The sequence below is a fragment of the Fonsecaea monophora genome, assembly GCF_001642475.1.
Source record: "Fonsecaea monophora strain CBS 269.37 chromosome Unknown Scaff18, whole genome shotgun sequence".
Taxonomy (NCBI): domain Eukaryota; kingdom Fungi; phylum Ascomycota; class Eurotiomycetes; order Chaetothyriales; family Herpotrichiellaceae; genus Fonsecaea; species Fonsecaea monophora.
The window spans coordinates 225,997-248,571 of NW_019173949.1; the positions used below are offsets into that span (position 1 = coordinate 225,997).

General features: G+C 52.1%; 7 protein-coding genes across 7 annotated transcripts; 3 read left to right on the plus strand and 4 right to left on the minus strand.

The window, feature by feature from the left end:
- Positions 1-1,371: 1,371 nt before the first annotated feature.
- AYO21_03615 (hypothetical protein) lies at positions 1,372-3,160 on the minus strand (the record flags this gene model as incomplete). Its single annotated transcript, XM_022653589.1, has 6 exons — positions 1,372-1,978; positions 2,055-2,194; positions 2,249-2,358; positions 2,418-2,689; positions 2,748-2,931; positions 3,064-3,160. The coding sequence occupies 6 exons, from the start codon at positions 3,158-3,160 to the stop codon at positions 1,372-1,374; spliced, it is 1,410 nt and encodes a 469-aa protein (XP_022514113.1).
- A 2,379-nt stretch (positions 3,161-5,539) lies between these two features.
- Positions 5,540-6,703, minus strand: AYO21_03616 (hypothetical protein; the record flags this gene model as incomplete). Its single annotated transcript, XM_022653590.1, has 6 exons — positions 5,540-5,621; positions 5,671-5,717; positions 5,775-5,862; positions 5,912-6,402; positions 6,460-6,526; positions 6,576-6,703. The coding sequence occupies 6 exons, from the start codon at positions 6,701-6,703 to the stop codon at positions 5,540-5,542; spliced, it is 903 nt and encodes a 300-aa protein (XP_022514114.1).
- Positions 6,704-8,278: 1,575 nt separating this feature from the next.
- Positions 8,279-11,308, minus strand: AYO21_03617 (isoleucine-tRNA ligase; the record flags this gene model as incomplete). Its single annotated transcript, XM_022653591.1, has 1 exon — positions 8,279-11,308. One exon carries the CDS (start codon positions 11,306-11,308, stop codon positions 8,279-8,281), a length of 3,030 nt encoding a protein of 1,009 aa, XP_022514115.1.
- Positions 11,309-11,893: 585 nt separating this feature from the next.
- Positions 11,894-12,903, minus strand: AYO21_03618 (hypothetical protein; the record flags this gene model as incomplete). Its single annotated transcript, XM_022653592.1, has 2 exons — positions 11,894-11,966; positions 12,020-12,903. The coding sequence occupies 2 exons, from the start codon at positions 12,901-12,903 to the stop codon at positions 11,894-11,896; spliced, it is 957 nt and encodes a 318-aa protein (XP_022514116.1).
- Positions 12,904-14,819: 1,916 nt separating this feature from the next.
- AYO21_03619 (methionine aminopeptidase, type I) lies at positions 14,820-16,161 on the plus strand (the record flags this gene model as incomplete). Its single annotated transcript, XM_022653593.1, has 3 exons — positions 14,820-14,960; positions 15,037-15,429; positions 15,481-16,161. 3 exons carry the CDS (start codon positions 14,820-14,822, stop codon positions 16,159-16,161), a joined length of 1,215 nt encoding a protein of 404 aa, XP_022514117.1.
- Positions 16,162-17,222: 1,061 nt separating this feature from the next.
- Positions 17,223-20,354, plus strand: AYO21_03620 (hypothetical protein; the record flags this gene model as incomplete). Its single annotated transcript, XM_022653594.1, has 1 exon — positions 17,223-20,354. One exon carries the CDS (start codon positions 17,223-17,225, stop codon positions 20,352-20,354), a length of 3,132 nt encoding a protein of 1,043 aa, XP_022514118.1.
- Positions 20,355-21,286: 932 nt separating this feature from the next.
- On the plus strand, positions 21,287-22,237 carry AYO21_03621 (hypothetical protein; the record flags this gene model as incomplete). The annotated part of the gene is made up of 1 exon (XM_022653595.1): positions 21,287-22,237. The coding sequence occupies one exon, from the start codon at positions 21,287-21,289 to the stop codon at positions 22,235-22,237; it is 951 nt and encodes a 316-aa protein (XP_022514119.1).
- Positions 22,238-22,575: the final 338 nt, after the last annotated feature.

The window sequence follows — 22,575 nt, forward strand, 5'->3', positions numbered from 1 at the left end:
GTCCGCTACAATTACCGTTGTAAAAAAAAAGAGGATTGATCTCCAGGGAACTTTGAGAGATTTCTTCGACACGGTATTTGTAGTTCGAAGTGCCCAAGTTAGAGCAGAAAAATATAGTAGTTCGTACTAGGAGAAGCGAGTGCCACGTCAAGCGTTAAAGATCGGGCAGCCGTGGCAGCAGCATCTTAAATTCACGCTATGCCGCATAAAGCATGCAAATATCATGAGAGTCTGGTGCCACGGACGGACGATATACTTGTCCAAGTATGAAGACCACCTCCCACCAGTTCAAGACCACCAGATTCGACTGTCAGCGGAGAGAATGCCGCCCTCATCGACGAGTCTCGTCTTTCCATATGGGCTGTTGGTTTACTTGTGTATGCAAAGCCGTGCGTCACTTAGGCACCTATTATGTCCCCGAGAAAGGCAAATATCTTGGTATTGGAATCCTGTTGCCTCGCATGCATGGCTGAGTGACGACTCGTGAGTGCGAGCACCGGCCTTCGTAACCCTGTGCTCGTCGAAGGCTTTTTTTCGACGTAGCATGACCGGAGAAGAACCAAGAACATACACATACAACCAGACGAACGAGCTTTGCACCCAATGAATACCTAAGTACTCGGTACTTAGATAGGTCAAGTCCCTACTTATACTTGTCCTTGTGGTTATACCTCGTACTCGGCACATGATGCGGCCTGTCATGGCTCTGTGTCAACACTGTCTTTCCCCTTCCCCCCCGCTCCTTCCCTTCAACCACATGGCGCTGGTTCTCATGTCGTATCCAGCCATAACTTATACGAGGAGACTCGGCACATAGGGCCAGGACATATGCGATACATGTGTTGAGCCTTGCACAACAAAATGAACCAGCTATCAGAATTCAGTGAGGGAGCGCTCACAATCTTACACTCTTTGGCCCTTGTGGCTTGAAAAAAATGAGACATTTTGAAACGAGTCGGCCGGTTCTCTTGATATCTTCTTCCCCCTAAGCGAAATGAAGTAGACAAACGGAGTCGACGCCACGCGAAGCGACACAAGGCGAGGAAAACACGCCAAAGGTATACGAGTAGACAACAGGGAAGTTTCGATAAAGGGGCAGCAGGGGTTCAGGAGGCATGGGATTGAAGAGCGGCAAAGTGCCCAAAGGTGCCAAGAGCGGAACAAACAGATCAAACTTGGGGCCCGACTTGCGTGGTGCTTTTGTACCGAGTTTTCCATCAACCCATTCTGACGTCTGGCTATCTCCATTGCTCTGGGATTAGAGACTCGCAGCGAGAATAGCCGATGGCACGGGGCGTCGGAACAATCAAGGACAACCCAACGTCCGCATGCGACTTCCTAGACTGGCATGCACATGGGTGAGGTGGTTCCTCACTTCAACTCTGCGTCCTCACGAATCTCGACCGCTTGAGGCTTCCCGTCTCCTACCACACTCTGTTGCCTCTCGAGCTCGAGCTCCTTCTCACTGGGCACGACGATGCCGACCTCGGTGGCACGATGCGTGTCCATCCTCTCGCGCTGGTACAGATTGACGTAGATCGGGAAAACCATGCCGACGATGTAGCCCGTCATGGGGATGAACATGGCGACGTGGGCGTTGTAGCGGGTGACAACCGCACCAGTCATGCTGGGCCAGACGGTACCCCCAGAGATGGCGGCCACGAGCCACGAGCCGCCACGCTTGGTGTGTCGGCCCAGCCCGCGGAGGGACATGGTGAAGATGGTGGCGAAGCAGCAGCTCTCAAAGACAAAGACCAGCATGAGGAATGCCACCGAGGTCGTGCCGCGCGTGAGCCCCGCGATGAGCGAGATGACGCAGCACATGCCCAGGTAGATGGTGAGCATGTATCGCGGCTTCACGGCCGGGATCATCATCAAAAACCCGGCAATGAACCGGTTGGCGGCGTAGATTCCTTGCGCAGCTGCGAGGAGGTCCGAGGCGTTGGCGGCCGATCGACCTGTTTCTTTGACAAAGTTGCTGACCACTGTGTTAGTGTTTGCCTGTTTTCCTTCCAGGACAATCAGATGCCGACGGGAAAAGGGCCTTGGCTTACATAAAGTATCCAGCAACAGCGACCTGAGCGCCCACGTAGCAGAACTGTGACCACACGCCCAAGAACAGAGTGTACTGCTTGCGCAGCGGGCCAGGGTTATATTCGGCAATGACATGTTCTTGATGGTGCATATCGGCGTCCTATGTTCAACAAGTCAGCCACAACTGCGAGCCAACAGCATGATCGAGACTCACCGTGATTTCAGGCATCGGAGCCAAGAAGAAGAGAACGATCAAGACACCCACGAACCCGGCAACGCCTAGGTATGTCCACTGCACGTTCTTGAGACCCTGGTTGGTGTCGACTGAAGATCGTCAGTGAGTCGCTCGCACACTGCACCAACTGCGAGGAAGGTCGTCATACCAGTGTGAGCGAAAAACACCCTGCTTGCCAGCAACGGAGCCACAAAACTCCCAACACCTTGCACCGCCTGAGCCAGGTTCAGTCGGATCTCACTGTATCTGGGCGGTCCACAGATGGACAGGAACGGGTCGGCCGCCGTCTCGAGCGTGCTGAGGCCGGCACCGACCACGAACATGGAGCCGCAGAATCCGCCAAACGATTTCTTCACCCCGCTCGGCCAGAAGAGAAGACATCCGACAGCCAGAACCGCCAGACCTGTCATGAAGGTGATCCTGATCACTCTGTATGAGCTGTTTGACCATCTATGTCAGGGAATGTGCACCATCTCACCGGAAACCAAATCTTCGCAGAATCCACCCCGAGATCGTGAGGGGGCAGAGGAAATATGCTCCGAAGTAAGCAGCTTGGAGCCCGGAAGATCTCGAAGCGGTGATGTTGAGCGTGGTCTGGAAATGACTGTTCAACACATCGAGAAGTCCGTACGCAAAACCCCATAGAAAGAAGAGAATGGTGACTGATATTCACAGTTAGCAGCAGCTACGGGTCGGATGTGGTTTCGAGTTCGACTTGGGTCAAGCGTGACAGGTGTGCCATCACCATCGTAGTCATTGCAGGGCGTTACACACTGTGTAGGGAATCGACATACCCAAGCAGTTTGGCAAGAATGACTGCCTCAGGGTGAGATGGGCAGCGTTTGTGATTTCTCCGTCTGAGACGGTGATCTTGCGCTTGTAGAACGTCATCTTTGCTGGATTCGAATGGACGACAGCACGAGCACAGAGACTGGGAGTTTTTGCAGAATAGACAGTGTGCGGTCGTGGTGGAAAGGTCAATGCTTCAATATATGCCGAGCCGAGAAAGCATTTTGTGGCGAGAAAAACCCCCATCCATCCACAACCCGCAGCCCTGCTCAAACATCACGAGAGACGAGAGACATGGATCGACCCATAAAAGGACGATGGCAGGGATTGGAGCACTCCGCAAACCCGGGGCAGGTTTGTGGGATGTTGGGAAAAGTGGCATAGTGGAAAGAAAAAGAGGGCATGTGGATGTCGGGAGGTAGCATTCGGTTCAATCGGGTCCGAGATACAGCGAAGTCATTGCTGGCATGGCTGGCCCTTCTTTCGAGCGTTTGAAGAAATTGGCTGAGAAGCTATTGTTGTCTAGTTGGCTGACGACAAAGCAAAAAGACCAAGCTGACCATGCATCTGCCAGATATTGGCCCGATGAGACTTTAACGTGCAGCCACGATCGCAGCCTTTCCTGGGCAACATGCTGGCCACTTGCTCTAGGCTCGGGAGAGTGTTCTCCGGCAGAGAGTGAATTGACTGCTCAACCTCGATGTTTGATACACCGAACATCGCATTTCCCGCTGTCGCGGTATCAATCTCATGGCGAAGAATTCCTAGACCATGTGTGTGGCGAGCGTTTGGACACGGTGTGTTCGATCAGGCTAGCTCGGGCTTTTGGGTCCCCTGAATGAGAGAGTGCTGCACACCGTGTGCTTGTGCTGCTGGGGGAAAGTAGTATGTCTCGAGCCTATACGTGTGGGAAATAGTCAGAGCCAAGAATTAGTGCGGATCTTTTGTGTGATAGACAATACGTCTAGCTCTTCTCTTTCATGTTGGCCATCGCACTATGCTGTAGCAAATGTTCCGAATAGTTCTGCCCCAGGTGACCGACGGTCAAACCACGTTTCCGACTCCCAGCGCATGTCACATCAGGACTTAACCTTGAGATGCTGAAGACCATTCTGGCCGAACTGCACAGGGTCTCCTCCAGCAGATAACACTGTCAATCCTAGTCCGTTCCAGCCACCCTCCTTTTACTAGTGTCGAGGAAGACTGAGAGCCTACAACTTCAATTGCGAGTGGTCACGCTGGTTGGACCTGGCGTGGATTTGCATCTTGGAAGGGTGACAGTCGTTGCGTTTATTGCAGTCACAGTGGTGGTAAATGTCTCCTGCTACACCTAAGCATCAGCAAAACGACTAGGACTTGGGAGACGGTCTGGCTGGAACGACATGTCAAGGGGAGGTCCACCAATACGAGCACTCACCACAAAGACGTGACCATAAGGCATGACCACGACGGTACCACAACCATGGCAGTCGTAAACACGAGACGTGTAGGTGGTGAGTGAGTAGTAAGTGCTTGTCGGACCACCTTGAATGACTGGTTCGCTGTACGCAGTGGTGGTACAGTACGCAACTTTTGGCAGGGTGGTTGTGTGCGTGCTGACAATGTTAACTCGAGGACTGTACGTGAATGAGACACTGGGTTCGCATACCCGAGGAGTGAAGTCGCCACTGCGTGGGCCTGGATGATCAAGACTGCCATCCAGGCGAGGATTACCGAGAGCGTGAAGTGCATTGTATCCCACTCTGGACAAGTCAGTCGGAAGAAATGACAATGTCGACCGATGCGGTCGTCAGTAGGACGAGAATGACTCCAGGCAGATAAAAAGTGGCGGCAGAAGAAGATATGTGAGAATGGAAAGGAAGAGGGCGAATCCAGCGAGAAACATCGATCTGCGGCGGAAAAAAAGGGTCACAGAATTCTCGAAGGGTGATCAGCCTCGATTATTACATGCCACAATACCTTCAGCCAATGACCTCTGACATGAAGTTTCAAGGAAGCCATGGTGCTGAGTGTTGTGAGATCACAGGTAATAACGTTGAAGACCTGCTCGTCAAAGAGATAGTGAATCTGCTGATTCGAGGGTTGCATCTGTTTTCACATCAATCTGTCATTTGTATCATGCAGCCTTTTACCCAGCTTTTCAGTCATACCAGCAATGAGGGGTGCTACTATACAATGCCTTCACCGAGCATTGTGAGCTCGGAAATGCTGCGCCTAGTGATATTATAAGCCAGCCCAGAGAAAGGAAGTTATTGCGTCTCTTTCGTCAAAATCATCCATCACTCAATATCCCCGTTTCAACCGTCACAGTTCTCCTCCATTACCCCTAGCCTCTTGTCCACCAGTTCACGTTCATCTTCAGTTGTGTTGAGTTGTTGCTACTCGCGTTCCGAGTTCAGGGTACAGGTTGATCTCAGCGAAGACCGCTGTCGACAGTGTGTTTAATCCTCATCGCCAACCTGACCAAGTCAGCAAGCGCATTTAAGCTTCACTGTCATCACCAACTCGGAGAGTTCCTTGGGTGCCAAATCCCTGGGACCAGAATCCTTCAAGTGACGGAGAGCTACATATTGTCAGTAATGTTCCGCAATCAGCTGATCAGGTTCACATACGTGCTTGACATGCTGTCGTGGGTGAACAGAAGCCAGAAGCCGAAGACCTGTTCTTCATTAGCTGATGCCGTGAGACATTAATGGAAGGGATCAAAGAAACCTACCGGCTTGGCAAGAATATCGAGGACGGCATAAGCAATGATTTCGGAGTCAAGGCTAATGACGTGACCGCCCTCAGCAAGGCCCCAAATGCTGTCGTTTATCAGTAAGTGGTAGAAATGGGACATCTACATGTACTCACATTGGGTAGAGCAACCACACAATGAGGGTATATCCAGCAATTGAAGCATAGAACGCCTTGGTTTTGCTGTCCTTGCTGGCCACAGCCTCGCGACCATTGGCAGCAAGTTGGTAGACAATCACGAGGAAAGCAATGCAGGCCCATGCGTACCAGCCCCATTTCTGGCTGTCATGGGCCTGGCCAAAAGCTGCAAATAGTCCAGCAAGAACCATAACAACGTCCGCAAAGATGGCAACCAGAATATTGGCGCCACTCAGACCTGCAAGGAGAGCGAGATCCAAGAGTAGGAGAGGAGTCGTGATGCTCCAGTCGATATATCTCGCCCAGTACACAGCACGAAGATATTCCTGATGAGTATTTGGGACTTTCTTGTGGTGCTCTGTGACAGTGTATGAGACAAACGTGAGGCCATCTCCGGTAGCCATGGCGAAGTAGGACAGGAAGGCGATGGTCGTGATGAAAGAGGTCAGAATGTGGAAGAGCCTTTTTTGCTGTGATCATTCTTGTCAGAACAGGCCTGGAGATGCTGACGAGCAAGGAGGACTTACAACTGGAACACGAAAAGCCATGCCGTAGAATGCAAGGGAAGACAGGGCCATGAGGACTACCACCACCCTAGAATTTGTGAACAACCAGTTTCTCTCAAAGACACGATGAAGCATACCACAGAGTTCTATGGCCGACATCTCCGGCCTTGAGGTAGATGGGAGGAGTTGGGATCACGGTTGGGATAGGAGCCACCGAGGTGGAAGCTGTGGGTGCGGTCTTCAACATGTCTGGATGGACAATCATATTGGCTTGTAGCAGATGAGAGCGTTACAAAAAAAGATGTCTGATGCTCGAGTACCAAACAATGAGGCTGGCAGTTGAACGAGACTGGAGAGACAGAAAAGAGGTGAGGAACGATGGAGAGATGGAGAAATTCAAATAGCAGTTTTCAAGGCAGCAGTCAAAGACGTCAAAAGGGCAACTGGGGGGAAGGAAGCTTGCTCGTTGGTCGAAACAAAAGAGAAGTGATGGAATGGCCAGAAGGAAGCAGCGATGACGAAAAGAATTCAATACCTGTTGCCCGCCTCAGACTCGGATGCCACTCACTGGATCCTCAGGCGGTCGTCATACCACCACGGGCTTGACTCTTTGAGAAAGCTAGCTGCCGTGTGATCAGATGGGTCGAGACCCTTTGATTGACCTGTGGAGAGAGTAAGAGAGTTGACTGGTCCTCACTTTTTTTACTCGGATGCTTCTTGTGACAGAGAAACAACAATTGTGTGCAGGTAGATGCGGGGGAGGTAGACGGACCAGTAGGACAAAGGCACCATGGACGTGCATCAACCAGGGTGTGGCTGGTGGAGGTTTAGCTTCCAGTTAAAGAAGCCAATCACTCCAGGCAACACCCACACCCAGCCAACTTCCTCAATCAAGTACCAAGTACCTTCGAGACAGGGGGTGTTTGCCAGCTGCTGCTTAGGTGCGGCTCTACCCGCCGCCAGTGACCAGTCTCTTTTGCTCTTTCATCCAACAGTGAGGAGAAGATGCAGCACGAGAAGGTGTCGACAGCATGTTATTGCTCCATTCGTGACGCTGGAACCAAGTGACCTAGCTGGAGATGGCATATGGTACCATGAATTCGACAGGTGTCGGAAAAGGGCGGTTCACCCTCTCGTTGGACGAGGACTTGGGGAAGGTGCTTGTACCCCGACTGGGCCAGTCAGCAGAAGCCACCAGCAGCCAAGCGGCACTTCATGACGTCGATCAACTGTGGATTTGGGAACTGCGGTGACGGAATGAGGAAAATTGCTACCACCTCTTCACCTCGTTCAGATCGTTGGAAGGTCAGACAGGTCATCGGTCCTCATCTCTCCTCAGGCATGTCTATTGTGCCACTCTCACTTCCCTCCATCTCAAAAATCCCAAAATCATCTCTGTTCAAAAACATCTGTGATGGAAGATACAGTTTCTCTTAGTCATTCATCCAAGGGCGCCATGGTATTTACCCCGCAACGGACGAGGATGGAATGCCCACCAATGGCTGCAAGCTGCACGTCAAGCTCTAGTCAATTCTACAAGATCCCATGACACCCCTAGCAAATGAAATCCCTAAAAGTGGTGCTGCGATCGGGCCACCAACATCAGCTGGAAGACGATCTCGTGCTTTCACGCAGTACGCTCCCAGCCTCTACCCCCCACGCCATGACTAGCAGGAAATTGATTATCCTCCGAGTAGCATAAAAGGATCGGAAAGTATATCCTGCAAAGCATGGCAACATGACTCGGCGATCAGATATTCTTGTATTATTGGTACAATTCTGAGTGAGTCTACATCTAGTGGGTAATTGATACAACTAATTTTCCACATCTTCCAACCCTTCATTTCTGGAAATCCGTAACTGCACCTGTACATCGGCCACAGAGTAAGGGTACGTCTTTCGCTTCGGACCTCTCCAGTTCCTGTGGTTCCACCACATACCTCCAGCACCGATCGCACTTGAGACCATGAGGACTCTTGACAGTCACCCTTCCTATCCTTTCACCCTCCGTTGAGATAACATCACTCGAGAATGACCAATCCGGACGAGATTCTACACTCGACTCCGGAGAATGATTGTCGTTGATCTCTGTTGGGATTATCTCTGCAGAGGACACTACCAAGAGTTCCTTCCATGTATCTTTTGGAATGCTCGAAATGTCAACACACTTCTGCAGATAGATAGTGACATCGGATGCCAGTGATTGTCCCATAAGTTTCTGCGTTCGCGCTGTCTCTTGAGTGGCTTTGACACTAGAGTTGATAGCAGCGATATGAGGCAGCAAAGCCTCGAGTGACTGATCGTACCACTCCTCTGGCAGATGTGACCATATTCGTCTCAGGGGGTGCTCTAGTGCCTTCTTGTACTTTTCCGGGCTATGCTCCCAACTTTCTTCCACAAGCAACGGCGTGATGGGTCCGAGCATGTTCTGGAAATGGCAAAGAATGTGATGAAGTGCAGTCTGGGCACTCAGGCGCCGGTGACTCACAGGCATGTCGCAGTAGATCACATCCTTGATGCCCTCAAAGTAGAAGCTCGAAAGATCAGTGGTCACCCATCGATATATAGAGCCAGAGGCTTTGTGAAATTCAAAGTCAGCGTATGCCTTGCGTACTGAGCTGAACGTCAGAAAAAGATGATGGAGTGCGATTTGATCCAGTCGAGACATCCGCTCATACGGAACGAGAAGCTGAGGGTCGAAATCTGCCAGCATTCCTAACAACATCTTGAAGGTCAAGCGGAACTTGTCAAGCATGCCGTGGACAGACGACACGACGGTCTCGCTAATCACCACATCCTTGGTCCACTCACTGGACGCCGCCCACAGTCGTAACGCGTCTGGACCGAGCGGGTGGACTTCGCGCTTCTGCTTTGATTGTTTCGCGGGGGCGGCGAATCCCGAAATCATCTGACTAGGGCTGATAACATTGCCGAGTGATTTGCTCATCTTCTTGCCTTGGCCGTCTAGAGTGAAACCATGGGTCGCGAGAACGCGAAACGGAGCATGTGGTTGATGTTCTCCAGGGGAATTGGGGTTCGAGGCTGACTGGAGAGCCTTCTGGAATGCAATATTCGTGAGTAGGCTCGACTGAAACCACCCCCTGTGTTGATCAGTGCCTTCGACATAGACATCGGCGATTGGCGTCGGCTGTGACTGACACCCCGAAGAGAGCAAGTCGTCCTTGAGCATAAAGGTCCAGCTGGTTCCACTGTCAAACCAGACATCCATCGTGTCAGTGCCTCGAGTGTAGTCTGAAGCGACTCCTGGCAACCCTGGGACAACCCAATGGCTGTCGTCTTGAGGATCGGACCACCAGGCATCGATACCGCGTTCGTTGATGGTTTTGATGATGTGATCAATACTCTGGGATGTCAGGACCGCTTCACCCGTGCTCTTGTGGTATATGGCCGGAATTGGAACACCCCAAGAGCGTTGCCGGGAGATGCACCACTCGCTCCGATTCGCGACGAAACTGCGCAACCGCGCTTTGCCTGTGTCTGGGAGAAATTTTACGGCATCGAGCGAGTTGAGTGCGTCGTTTCTGATCTTCGAGACGTCCGCAAACCATTGAGCCGTCGCACGAATGATGACTGGCTCTTTGGTCCGCCAGTCGATAGGATACTTGTGGACGTAGCGATGCTGGTGGACTAGTCGGTTGTTGGCTCGCAAAAGCTGGAGGATGCTGTCGTTGCCCTGTTTGAACACGTCTTGTCCAGCAAGGAGACCGGGATCCTCAGGTGATGCGGTCTCATCAAAGCGGCCAGAATTGTCCACCGGGGCTTTCACAGAAACAGTGGAAGCTTTGATAAAGGGCTGTAGGGCTTCATAGTCTTCCAGACCGTGGCCTGGAGCGCAGTGCACGAGTCCGGTACCACTGTCGGCGGACACGAAGTCTGCATGAATGATCGGACGATTTGCCGCTTCTCTCCCGAAATGGTGAAGACCAGAGTACGTGCTCTGCAACAGCACATCAGAAGGAACATCTTCCATGACCACTTCCACGGACTCTCCAATGCACTCCTGAAGGTACTGTAGCCTCGACCGGGCCACAAGCAGTGTACCATGAGTGGCTGACTTGACAAGGCAATATGACAGAGATGTATTGACGGCGATGGCCTGATTCGCGGGGAGAGTCCAAGGCGTGGTTGTCCAAATCAAGGCATGCACAGGTCCATTCGAGAAAGGTTCGAACTGGTCTAGAGGGAACTTGACCAAGGCCGCAGAGGAGACATGGTCGTCCTGATACTCCAGCTCGGCTTCCGCAAGAGCAGTCCCAGAGGAAGGGGACCAGTAGACGGGCTTGTGCTTGCGATATATCAACCCATACTGGACCATTGCTCGAAACACAGTCAATTGCCGCAGCTCGAAATCCTTCTGCATGGTCTTCCAGTGATTGTCCCAGTCGCCCATGACAGCCCACGACCGGAAATCAGCCATCTGCTTTTCCACCGTCTTGTATGCAAACTTTCTTGCGGCACTTCGTATCGAGACGGCGTCGACGCCCTGTCCCCGCTCCCAGCCGTGCTTCTCCAGAGCCTTGAGCTCGATCGGCAACCCATGACAGTCCCAGCCAGGGACATAGTCCACTCTTCGGCCCTCAGCCAGCCTGGAGCGAGAAATGATATCCTTGACGATCTTGTTCAGAGCGTGCCCGACGTGCAGGTCCCCGTTCGCGTACGGCGGCCCATCGTGGAGAACAAAGGTGTCTGAGACAGGCCTTTCCCGGCGCTGCCAGGTGTAGAGGTCATCTGTGCATCTTGGGAGGTATCTGGCGAGGTCCGCGGCCCTGGGTCGCGGTGGGAACGTCGACGAGGGGAGACGGAGAGTGCTCTTCAGAAATTTGGCCGCATCTTTCAGAGGTGCTGGCATAGCACTTGTAATACCATGCCAACAAGCCAAACGACCGGCACAACAACGAAACACTAGTCAGTCAGTCAGCCACCCATGCAGCTGTAGAACAAACAGCCTAGGGTGCAGGAAACTGAGAGAGGAATTTTCCTTGAGCAGACAGCTTTGGATCAAACCAATGAATGACTCGCGCCGAAACGCGGTTTTAGCTGTAGGTGGGGTATGGCGGAGCATATTTTCGCGAAGCGCCTTTCATTTGGCATCAAAAACTAACAGAATACGAGGTTCGGAAGCAGCACAGAATTTTGTGCAATATCACTTAACCACATTACGACCTTCTAGACCAGGTTGCTCACTGCAAAGTGCTCGAGAAGCAGCCACAGGCGGAAAGGCTTTGAAGGCATATTGCATTATCCATTGGAACAAGGCAGACTGGGAGAGCTCAGGTACAGCACACACTGTGATAATGCACGGAGGATGCGCAAAGTCAGACTGCGCAAGGTTGAACTGAATGCGGGAACCAACGCCAAACGCCCTCGCTAAAAGGAATGCCATCAACCAGCCCGAACAGATCACCTTCGCAGTCATCCAAGACATCGATCCTCCTCAAGGCTTCTCCGAACTAGATTTTTTGGTTTGGATCAGACCGCTGGTCGGGGTTATCCTGGAAGCCCATTCCCTGAACGAGTTTAGCACGCATACTTGGATTCAATGGTTGCGGTGGAGACTTACGTCCAGCTGCCGTCGTACAATCTCCGATCTTGCTCTGAACCAAAGTCGGCGTGCTTGAGCGCCGCCTCGATGACGGCTGCGGTCACACCAGTCCCACAAGTGGTGATGAAAGGCGTTTTGGGGTCAAGTTGTTTGCTTTCAAACAACTTTCTCAGCTCCTCTGGAGGAAGCAGCGCCTTAGTCTCGGGGTCCAGCAGTTCCTGAAAGGGTAGACTTGTCGACCCAGGCATGTGTCCGCTCTTGATTCCCGGTCTCGGTTCTGGTTCAGTTCCTTCCCATCGACCTTTGGACCGAGCATCGAGTATTTGAATCTCTTCTGAGCCCTCTTTTCCGTAGTCGTAGCCGATTGTTTTCATTTCTGCAAATTTCACCACCATATCGGTATTGTACGCTGGCACGGGATATTTGGTGATGTTGGGAACTTCCGGAGGACCGGTCTCGACCGGGTAGCCTTCCTTTACCCAAAGACGGAAGTTGTTGAGAATGTGAACTTTGGGGTGGCCAAAGACCCGCATGGTCCAGGCCACCCGGGGAGCAGAGAACAAACCGAGTTCTTCAGTATCGTAGACGACCACTTCATCCTCGCGTCTGACCCCCATCTTGGACATTGCGTCTGCAAAAGCATCGCAGGTTGGCAACATATGCGGCCATTCCGACTCGTGGTCTTTTATCTCGTCGATGTCGAAGAAACGCGCAGTGGGTATTCTTTTCTGGAGGAAAACCTGGAGGCCTGTTCGCTTTTCAGGGTCGTTGGGCATGAACCAGGCGGCACAGACGGGGATGACTTTGGGCGCGGTCGAAATGGCAGTAGGAGCATTCTTCTTTAGCGCTTCGTCGAGCTCTTGGGGCGTCACAAGGTAGGAGGAGAAACCTCGGTAGCGCATGCTGGATATGCGATGGAGATGGCCATACAAAGGGCGACGAACTCCGTATCGCCAGAGCGGTATGGAGCCGAGGGAGGCGGTCATGTTGTATTGGATCTAGTGATCATATCATCGTTATGTGAGACCCGACCTAGAACCAGACTGTGTCATGAGTGTGCTGTGAGGACACACCAAACCTTCGGCAGCGAGATCATGGGTTATGAGTAACTAACCCGAGCTTTGGCATGGTATCATATCTGTAAGCTCCGAGCTTTTCCTTCGCTGCTCCGCATCTGACGTATTATTAGTCCAGACATCTGGACCCGAAACCAAAAAGTATCCAGGACCCGCATCGGCGCATTTATACCGATTACTCGGTACAGTGTTCCTCGTACCTCATACCTTGTTCGACATTTTGACGCGACAACTCCTGCACGCGACAACCATGTGACAACTCCTAAATTGACAGTTCCAACTGTTACACAAACATCGTGCGCCTCAGCCTTGACGTGATCCCGCAGAATTCTGCCTACATTCTCTCTTCGACCAGTATCTTTCCTAAGATTCGCAGCGAAGTGTTCCCCAACATGAAGGTCAAAATCAAAACATGGCACGCCGTGGCCACATGGCGATGGGACATGCCCGAGGACGAAGTTTGTGGCATCTGCAGAGTCCAGTTTGATGGCACTTGTCCTACATGCAAATTCCCCGGGGACGAATGCACGCTTTTGATGGGGAAGTGCGGCCACTCTTTTCACATGGTATGGTTGACTGTTTACCACCGTGCCATCTAAGCTTACATGCCTAGCACTGTTTGTTGACCTGGATACAACAAGAGTCTGCGAGGGGTCTCTGTCCAATGTGCCGTCAAAGTAAGCCTCGTTCAACATATCGTTGGCAACTGACAACTGATCTTCCTAGAATTTGAATGGAAAGACGGTAACCGGCGATCACAAGCACAAGTGGCAGAAACGGGTTGAACATTGCAATCTTCTTTTGTGATATGCACCTCGAACACCGCCTCAGGTTGTGTTTGCCGAACGCAATATGAATTTTTCATCGGTTGACCATCCCTTCTGGACAACGAAAGACTTAGAACATATCGTGTTACATCAAAGTATCTTTAGCTTTGGGTTGGGAATACTACTGCTCCTGGTGGTAGAGCACATGTCTCTGCAGACTGGATTCGCTACCCACCGACCTTCGAGTGGGCATGAAGATGAACTCGCTCAAGGTTCTCGGCACAAACGACGTCGATTTGCGTCCGCACAACGGAACTACTCGCTTCGGGTGCCAGAGTCTACTTCCACAACAGATGGTACCCAACCTCGACACGATATCGCTATATGATATTGGCAGTTTGTGGGGTTGGAGAAGGGCTCTTATTACCTAGAATAGGTGTCGAGTCCGCCTCGACATCAGCTCTAGGGCGATTTATGAATTCAGGATTCTTCGCCCTAATACGTGTTTCAAAAGCAAGTGGCAGGCGCGATTTCATCGTTCGGACTTGCTATACGCATTTCTGAATTCACGCCAGTTTGGAAGCCGCAACATGTATCTTCACGTCAGACCACCAAATGGCTTGATGGGCCCTCGTAAAGCAGCGGGATCGCCCGCCCACGATTTTTCCTCCCAAAGTGGCCGGGCCCAAGCCGTCCTAGTTAGCCTGCGAGTGGGCAAGTGACAGTTTATTGCGAAACCTCGATCACTTGAAATCTTCTCTCCAACACATTGATCGTTTTGTCCTCTTAATTGAATAAAGTCCTTCTTTGAGCCCGCGCCCTCTGCCACATCGCAGGAGAAGTTGCTCTTGAGCATTCACCAGCCTCTTCCTTTGCCGCACTTGTGCCGAGTGCTTCCCAAACTCCGCCTCGAAATCGAGCGTCCTACATTCCGAGAGGAACACAAGGAATAAGCACTGAGTTCGCGGCGTCAAGATGGACCAAGCGGCTGCGCAACCTCGGAAATGTCCCGGGCTGAACTGCGATAATGATGCCTCTTCACTACAGTGCCCAAAGTGTAAAGAGATGGGCGTGGACAGTTTCTTCTGCTCACAAGACTGCTTCAAGCGGAGTTGGGTAGGCTGACCTCTAGTCTTTTGTAAGAAAGACTATGACCTATGGAAGGCCTATCGATTGCTGACCTTGCTGCCAGGCTGAACACAAAACCCTGCACAAAAGTACGAATCCCTTCCGCAATTTCATTCCCCCAAAGGTTGTGTCTAAAGTCGATCCAGAAAGCGGTCACTTCAACCCATTTCCCACCTACCCTTTCACCGGCTCCTTAAGGCCTGTATATCCTCTGTCTCCGAAACGGGAGATACCCAAGTCGATACCGCATCCAGAATGGTCGCAGGACGGGATACCCAGATACCCATACGTCCGCAAAAACAACGTCCAGACTCTCGACGAAAAAGGCATCGCGGGTATGCGCAAGGTGTGCAGGCTGGCCAGAGAAGTCCTTGACATTGCCGCTGCCGCCGCAAAGCCCGGGGTGACCACCGACTACATTGACGAGATCGTCCACAATGCTTGTATAGAGCGCAAGGTGTGTTGGGCACTTGCGGATTTGGCGATCAAGGCTAACATCCGATCATAGTCGTATCCATCCCCTCTGAACTATAACCATTTCCCAAAGTCTGTCTGCACCTCTCCGAACGAAGTCATTTGTCACGGCATTCCCGACCAACGGGTTCTCCAGGACGGCGACATCCTCAACATCGACGTCACACTATATCACGAAGGCTACCACGGCGACCTGAACGAGACATACTACATCGGGGACAAGGCCAAGGCGGACCCAGACAATGTCCGCCTCGTCGAAACAACGCGCCAATGCTTGCAAAAGGCCATTGAGCACGTTAAGCCTGGGGTGAAAATTGGTGACTTTGGGGACATCATCGAGAAGCACGCCAAATCCCAGAATCTTAGTGTTGTCAAGACTTATTGTGGTCACGGCATCAATTCCTTATTCCACTGCGCCCCGAATGTGCCGCATTACGCAAAGAACAAGGCCGTGGGAAAATGCAAGGCGGGGATGACCTTTACAATTGAGCCGATGATCTGTTTGGGTAGTTACAAGGACAAGACGTGGCCTGATGATTGGACAGCCGTTACCAGCGACGGAAGCCGCTCTGCCCAGTTTGAGCATACATTGCTGGTAACTGACGACGGAGTTGAGGTCTTGACTGCACGCCTACCAACTTCACCCGGGGGTCCAATTACGATGCCGAGTTCTGAAACGACAAACGGAGAAGCAAATGGTGATGCAAAAGCCTAAGCTGCCAATGTGAGTTCTATGGAAGTGTGACGTGGTTCAACCGATTTCACATAAGATTCTCGCCGTTCTGACCCGGGCATTTGGATTGAGTGGTTATCCTCTCGTGCTGGGAAGGGAAAAAGACAGATCCGCTGCCCGTGGCCTCTCGTCTGACCTGGTGAACGAAGCCAGTGAAAGACAAGTCTGTACTGATCCATTTTTCTTCGTCTGCTCCTGGATGGCCGCGGCAATGCTGGTCCTGGCCAGGTTGCCTTTCTCGGTCTCGCTGCTGAACACAAGGTGCGGATTGTCCCTATAGGTGATGAGGCGGCGCGAAAAGGGTTCGAAGGCCTCGGAACGAAAACTGAGGGTGGAAGGGGTAATGAATCAATTTTGGCAGCACTTCGTGAAGGTACAGAGAAGCAGGCGCTTGTTCCATGTGCCCTCCTTCACTGCCTCTTTGAGAACTTCCCAATGTTCCTGCTGAATATCTTTCGGTGCCTATGGTTTTAATGGCATGGAGGGTTAGTGACGGGGCTGAAGGCGTGACCAACTTTGTGACAAAGGTCGAGCAACAATGTTGGTTAATCAGCTTTTCTCGAAGGAATGGTAGGCGTATCTAAACATCACCAGTTGAGCTCAAAGGCATCCAAGTCTCTTTCCCAAGTATTCTCGACTGTGCCGACCTGCTTCATTGTCGTTGGTTGCTGGCAAACGAGTGCTCGACAAAAAGCGATGGCAGTGTCGACATCTGAGTGGAAAAGCCTGCATTGGCATGGAGGTTGCTTCTTGTTAGACACTGGCTCTGCGTCTGCTATCCGCATAGTTATGTATCGTGTAAATTCATTGGTGAAGTATCATACGCCTGGCCACTTGCAGATGGGTGGCAGGCTATCTCAGCATCACTAGCCACAGCTTGGCTGTCACTGGCCTTTGCTTCGCCACAGGGCCACACCTGCCACTTATTTCATCCTGTTGGCCAGCGCAGTCTGCAACAGCGAAACGCATTTGTACCAGCTGTCGGTCGACTAATATCTTAAATGCTGCCGTCTCTTTATGGATGCATTTGACCATGCCGCAACATGTCCGATCAGAATTATCGGAAACCCTTGTTCCTAGCCCTCGCTGGGGCAGTCGCCCTCACTGTCGCCTACTATACCTACACCCAACATGCGAAACCCTCGCGAACAGAGCCCTCGTCGCTCCACCGCAGTAATGCCATTCGCCGGCCGAGGAATAGAAGGCGAGGGCTTCGTGACTTTGAGCAGCCAAATCTCGAACACGACACAGTTGAACGAGTGATCCGCAGTCTCGAGTTGAGGGATGCAAACAGAGATGGATACGGAGAATACGAGAACAGATGGTTCTTTCCTACCCCAGCACACAGACAAGCGGTGGACTTGACGCTGATCCCGTCTAACCTGAGCTCGATCAACGACTACCTCCTGCAACATGCTCCGGCGCAGCTATCCCCTCAGCAGCAAGAACATCTCCTCCTTCATCTCCACGGCCTCTTTGTGCAGAACCTCCTGAACGAGGAATACCCAGACGGTTATGTCATTGGAGACGATGCTTGGACGCTGGCACAAGCCCTGGAGCGTCTTGGAGTTGGTCCAGAGATTGTTTTGCAGGTGGCGAGAGCCTTTGATGAGGGAAGGTCTCTGTTCAGTGATGAATGGAGCCCACTCGCGGTTCCCCGGCACGATCCCAGAAATAACACCGCACAGACTGATGGCGCAACGGACCAAGATGGCCTGGCTCCGCATGAGGCACTTCAGGCTCTAGCAGATCCCGGTGACGCGCATAGCGACATTTCGTCAGGCAACAACGAGGACGATCCCGAAGGCAGCCAAAATATGCTCGACCTCCTTTACCATATTGCTGGCGAGCAAGCTCGACGGGAAGGCTATATTCACCGTGGGGTTGAGTGTAATGGCTGCGGCATCCATCCCATTCGAGGCATCCGATATCATTGTGCAAACTGTTTTGACATGGACCTCTGCGAAAGCTGCGAAGCTAGCTCTGCTCATGGGAAAAGTCATGTCTTCTACAAAATCCGCATTCCAGCTCCTTCGCGAGGGAATATCAAGCAGGTTGTCCCAGAATGGTACCCTGGCAATCCAAGCGCCTTGATCTCGTCTTTGCCGGCCAGTGTATCCAAACCACTACTCGAAGAAACGCGAATGGAGCGTACCGAGATGGATGCCCTCTATGAACAATTCAAGTGTCTGGCCGGGCATTTCTTTCCTGGCGATCCTACTGGTCTGGGATATGCCATTGATCGGAAGGGATTTGACGCATATTTCATCCCTACAACTGGAGACAAACCTTCGCCCGCAAACTTGATCTACGATCGGATTTTCGCCTTTTATGACACGGATCAAAACGGCCTTATCACCTTCGACGAATACGTACGCGGCCTCGCTCGTCTGCAAGACAAGAGTAGGTATGCTCGGCTCAAGCGCATCTTCGAGGGTTACGATCTAGACTCGGACGGCTACGTGGACCGCAAAGACTTCCTCCGCATGTTCCGGGCGTATTTCGCACTCAGCAAAGAGTTGAGTCGGGAAATGGTCGACTCTCAGGAAGATTTTGGGTATACCGAGGAAGAACTTCGAGATATTGTTCAAGGAAGCCAGCCCATCAGCGCTGCGTTTGGTGGCGGCAATCTCTATGGTCACGAATCCCGGAATGGCCAAGGCAAACAGCGTCAGGCGAACGGAGATTTGCAACTCTCGAACGGCACGAATGGCGTCCTGCAGCCGGATCGTGATATGAGCGGAGATCGTGCGCGGGCGATCGGGAACGCCGCACTTGGCGGTCGGACCCGGAACCATCCTTTCAGATCGTTCAGAGAGGAGCCTCCGGAGGACGAACCTTTGATGATGCTCCCAATGGGAAGCAACTTCATGCAATCAGGGATGGAGCATGATGAGGTACCTGCGGCAGAGTTCACAGGTCCTAATGCTCCACTGCAGACACATGCTTGGCCGCCTGTCCGGACGCCAGAGCCTCAAGATGTGACCGAGGCATTGGGACAAGACGTGCCACTAGACGAGATAACGGATCCCCTGGACCGGACCAGAGTTCTTTTTGCTCAGTCCCAACGTCTTGACGCTGAAGGTGACCGGGCCGAAGAATCGTCACGCACCAGGGCCATCGAAGAACGATGGCGCCGCCGACAGTTTTACCTCGACAGCGAGGAAGGCTTGACCAAACCTCCAGGCTACACCGAACCGGATAGTTCAGATGACGACGACCTATCCGAACCCAAGAAGAATGGTCGGAGTGATGTTAGTCCTCGGAGGGCGTCCATGGCGTCGAGGTCTTCGTCCAAGGTTCGCTTTGATGATAGTGCCATCGAGGGAGACTACGAGACACGATCGAATGCGTCGTCTCGGAGTGTTCCTGTCAACGAAAGATGGGGTGGCTATGAGCTAGGCCAGGCCGAAACAGATATTGGTAAAGACATTCTCTACCAAGCTGTGCAGCAGGGGTTCAACGAGTTGCTCGATCTGCTGTTTAAAGAAAAGGAAGACGAGTACATGGAAGCAAAACAGACTCGTGTGGATCGACATTGCTTTGAAGTTGAGAGAGATAGGTTTGACCGGCTGCTTACTGAAATGGGCGTTGCGGATGAATCTGAAGAGGAGATCATTGAGATGTTAAAACAAAGAAGGGAGAGCAAGGAGGAGCAAAAGCAGCCGATCAATGGTGCTGCAGAAGCGCCAAAACAGCACAACGGCGCTCTATTCCCACAGGATTCCGAAGATCATATAGGACTGATGTTCGGATCTCAAGGTCTGCTCCTGAGGCCGGTACAGGCGACCGAAGCGAAAGGACCCTACCGCGACCCGACTCTTCCACAGTTTCGACCTAATGAACCGGAACCACCTAGTCTGGCCTCCAATGTGGTCCCTCCTGCGCCTGCGCTGGACCAGCGGCCAGACCCTTTTGCGGGCGACCCGGCAAAAGCTCTGGAAACGTTCTACCTCTGGAACCATCATGATCATGTCGATGCAGAAGAAGACCGCCGTGGTGGTCCTGGGAAGTTGAGTTTTGCAGAGTTCCAGCGGAAAATGGTGTTTGAAAACGAGGCGTCCAAGGTTTTAGGAGGGAAGAGCAATTGCGACTGCCATGAGACATGGGAGAGCAGTGCAGACCTAGGAAAACTGGCCTTTGTGGGTACTTGGTTGGAAATGGCCAGTTTCTAGGGCATGTTATATCAGGTTGGTGCTGTGGTGGCCTGCGTTTAGCTTTAGACTGTACGACCAACTCCACGACGGGATGAGGAAGCAAAAGCATGATACCCGGCGAGCTTTCTTGGAGGAAAACTCCTCTTGATACCTAGAAGTAACGTCATGTATAAATTGAATCCAAAGTAATTAAGACAATGATTCCTCAAGCCACAGTATGTGATACTCCTGAAGCTGATAGCCTTGGGCAGGGTCGCAGGCCGACGCAAGGCTGTGTATCGGGATGATTGATTTTCCATTCCCGGCTTGGCATTGGATGGTGCTTGTGCTCATCCCTGAACGAGAGACTCGTCTTCCTCTACTGTGACTAACTGACCGTTTGATAGTGAACAACTCCTCTGGATGGGGCAGCCTACCAGCGGCACTTGCTGAAATCAGCACGACAGCTCCATTCCCTTATTTTGCAGACAGCGGATTGGATTGTAGGAATGGCTAATCGCAACGCCGATAGCCCTTCAGATGGCGCCAACTGCGCCCGTGACAACAGCCTGCGATGAGAACGATCGAGAAACAGCCGCCACACCACGCTGCAGGTCTCTGATCTACTCTGCACAGGCCAGGAATACCTAAATACCATGCGCAATCAGATGTCTGGTGCTATGTTGACCGCCGTGAAACGCGAGCGAATGAGGCCACTCCACGAGACTTGGTTCAGAGCTGTGAGTGGTCAGATTCACGCAGGGCCCCTGGGGTTGAGTATCAAAATCCCGTGCCTCTGGCACGCTGAACAATGAGGACAGTGGACTTGTACCGCTCATCTGTACTTGTATTTCCGCTGATATTTTGCGTCGATGGTTTCTTCTTCTTTCGAGTCCCTCTCTTTCGCAGATTGGTTTCTTTTTGTTAGAAAGACAAGTGAGCAGCAGCCCAGCACTTTGCTACAGCCAAGAATGGCCCATCTCACGCATCCTTGGGTGGCACTACGGCGACCGCGGAATCTCAAGAGGCAAAGGTGGATCGCTGGGGTCGGCCTTACAGGAGGTGTGCGGCAGCACTGCAGTTGTGGGAAGCCACATTCTCGAAATCTTGATCTGTGTCTTCTATTCCCTCGACACAGATTCGGTTCCAGCCGTTTCAACACCGTGTTTCTGCTGTTGTTCCGACTATTTTACCACGCGTCTTCCTTTGAAGTCGCCCACAACGGTTACGCCCGGAGACTCTACCTGCCACTTCTACAAGAGGCCGTCTCCAAGCCTTATGAGGAAGAAGTCGGCAACGAGAAGTCCCTTGTCGTCCCCACCAATCAAGGTCTCCCCAACTCGTTCAAGACCTTCGAACGCTTCTCGACCAAAGCATGGTTAGAGACGTTGCTGCAAGACTCCGCCGAATACAAGAATCTAAAGGTCAATTCGATCACGTGGATCAAAGCTCTTGCCTCGCCGTTTTCTCATGAATTCATCCAGTTCATTGTCGAGGATTCTGTGAGTGGTCAACGTACACGGGTCGCCGCTGGCCGAGAAGAAACTGGAGACTGGGTCCTCGTCGGCTGGAATTGGGCTTCGGGAAGCACACCATCTGATCACTACAAACTGCCGCTGCCACTCCTGACAGTCACCTTTGATGATGCCGACAAGCGACCGGACTTACAATCGCTTGCTCACGTGCTATCCGCAACCACCGAGAAACACCCTGCTTATAAGTTTCGCAGGGAAATGTGCTGGTGGTATGCTGAGACTGTGTTGGAGGTGATGCACGAGCAATTTGGAGGGAAGGTAAAGGAGTGGGAGTGGTCGAGGTATCGGTATTCGTTCATCGTCAAGACCAGCTTTATCAGGCGCAAGGTCCTGACGAAGCATGCGGAGCTGTTCAAGCGGCAGCTGGCTGAAGAGATGAGTTACTAGGATCGCGTGAGGTTTGGATTTCGCATTACTGGGTTGGGCATTTTCATGGCTTTGGAGCGGGACAATTGCATTCATTTCGGAGGTTCGCACATTATGAAGCGGAAACTAGACGCATAGATATATCCTACCGTCGTCCGACGCTAAATCATAGAACATAGAGCCAGAATACATCTGCTGGAGGACTCGTCTAGCGTGCCTTGCGTGTCTGTTCACAAGGCTGCGCCAGGCTGACGCGCCGAAGATCAGCCGCTTCCCCATCATCATCCGTCGTGGCCTTCTCCATCCATCCCACTTTCAATCCAACTTCAGATACACTCTCGCAACGCAGCTCTTCCGCT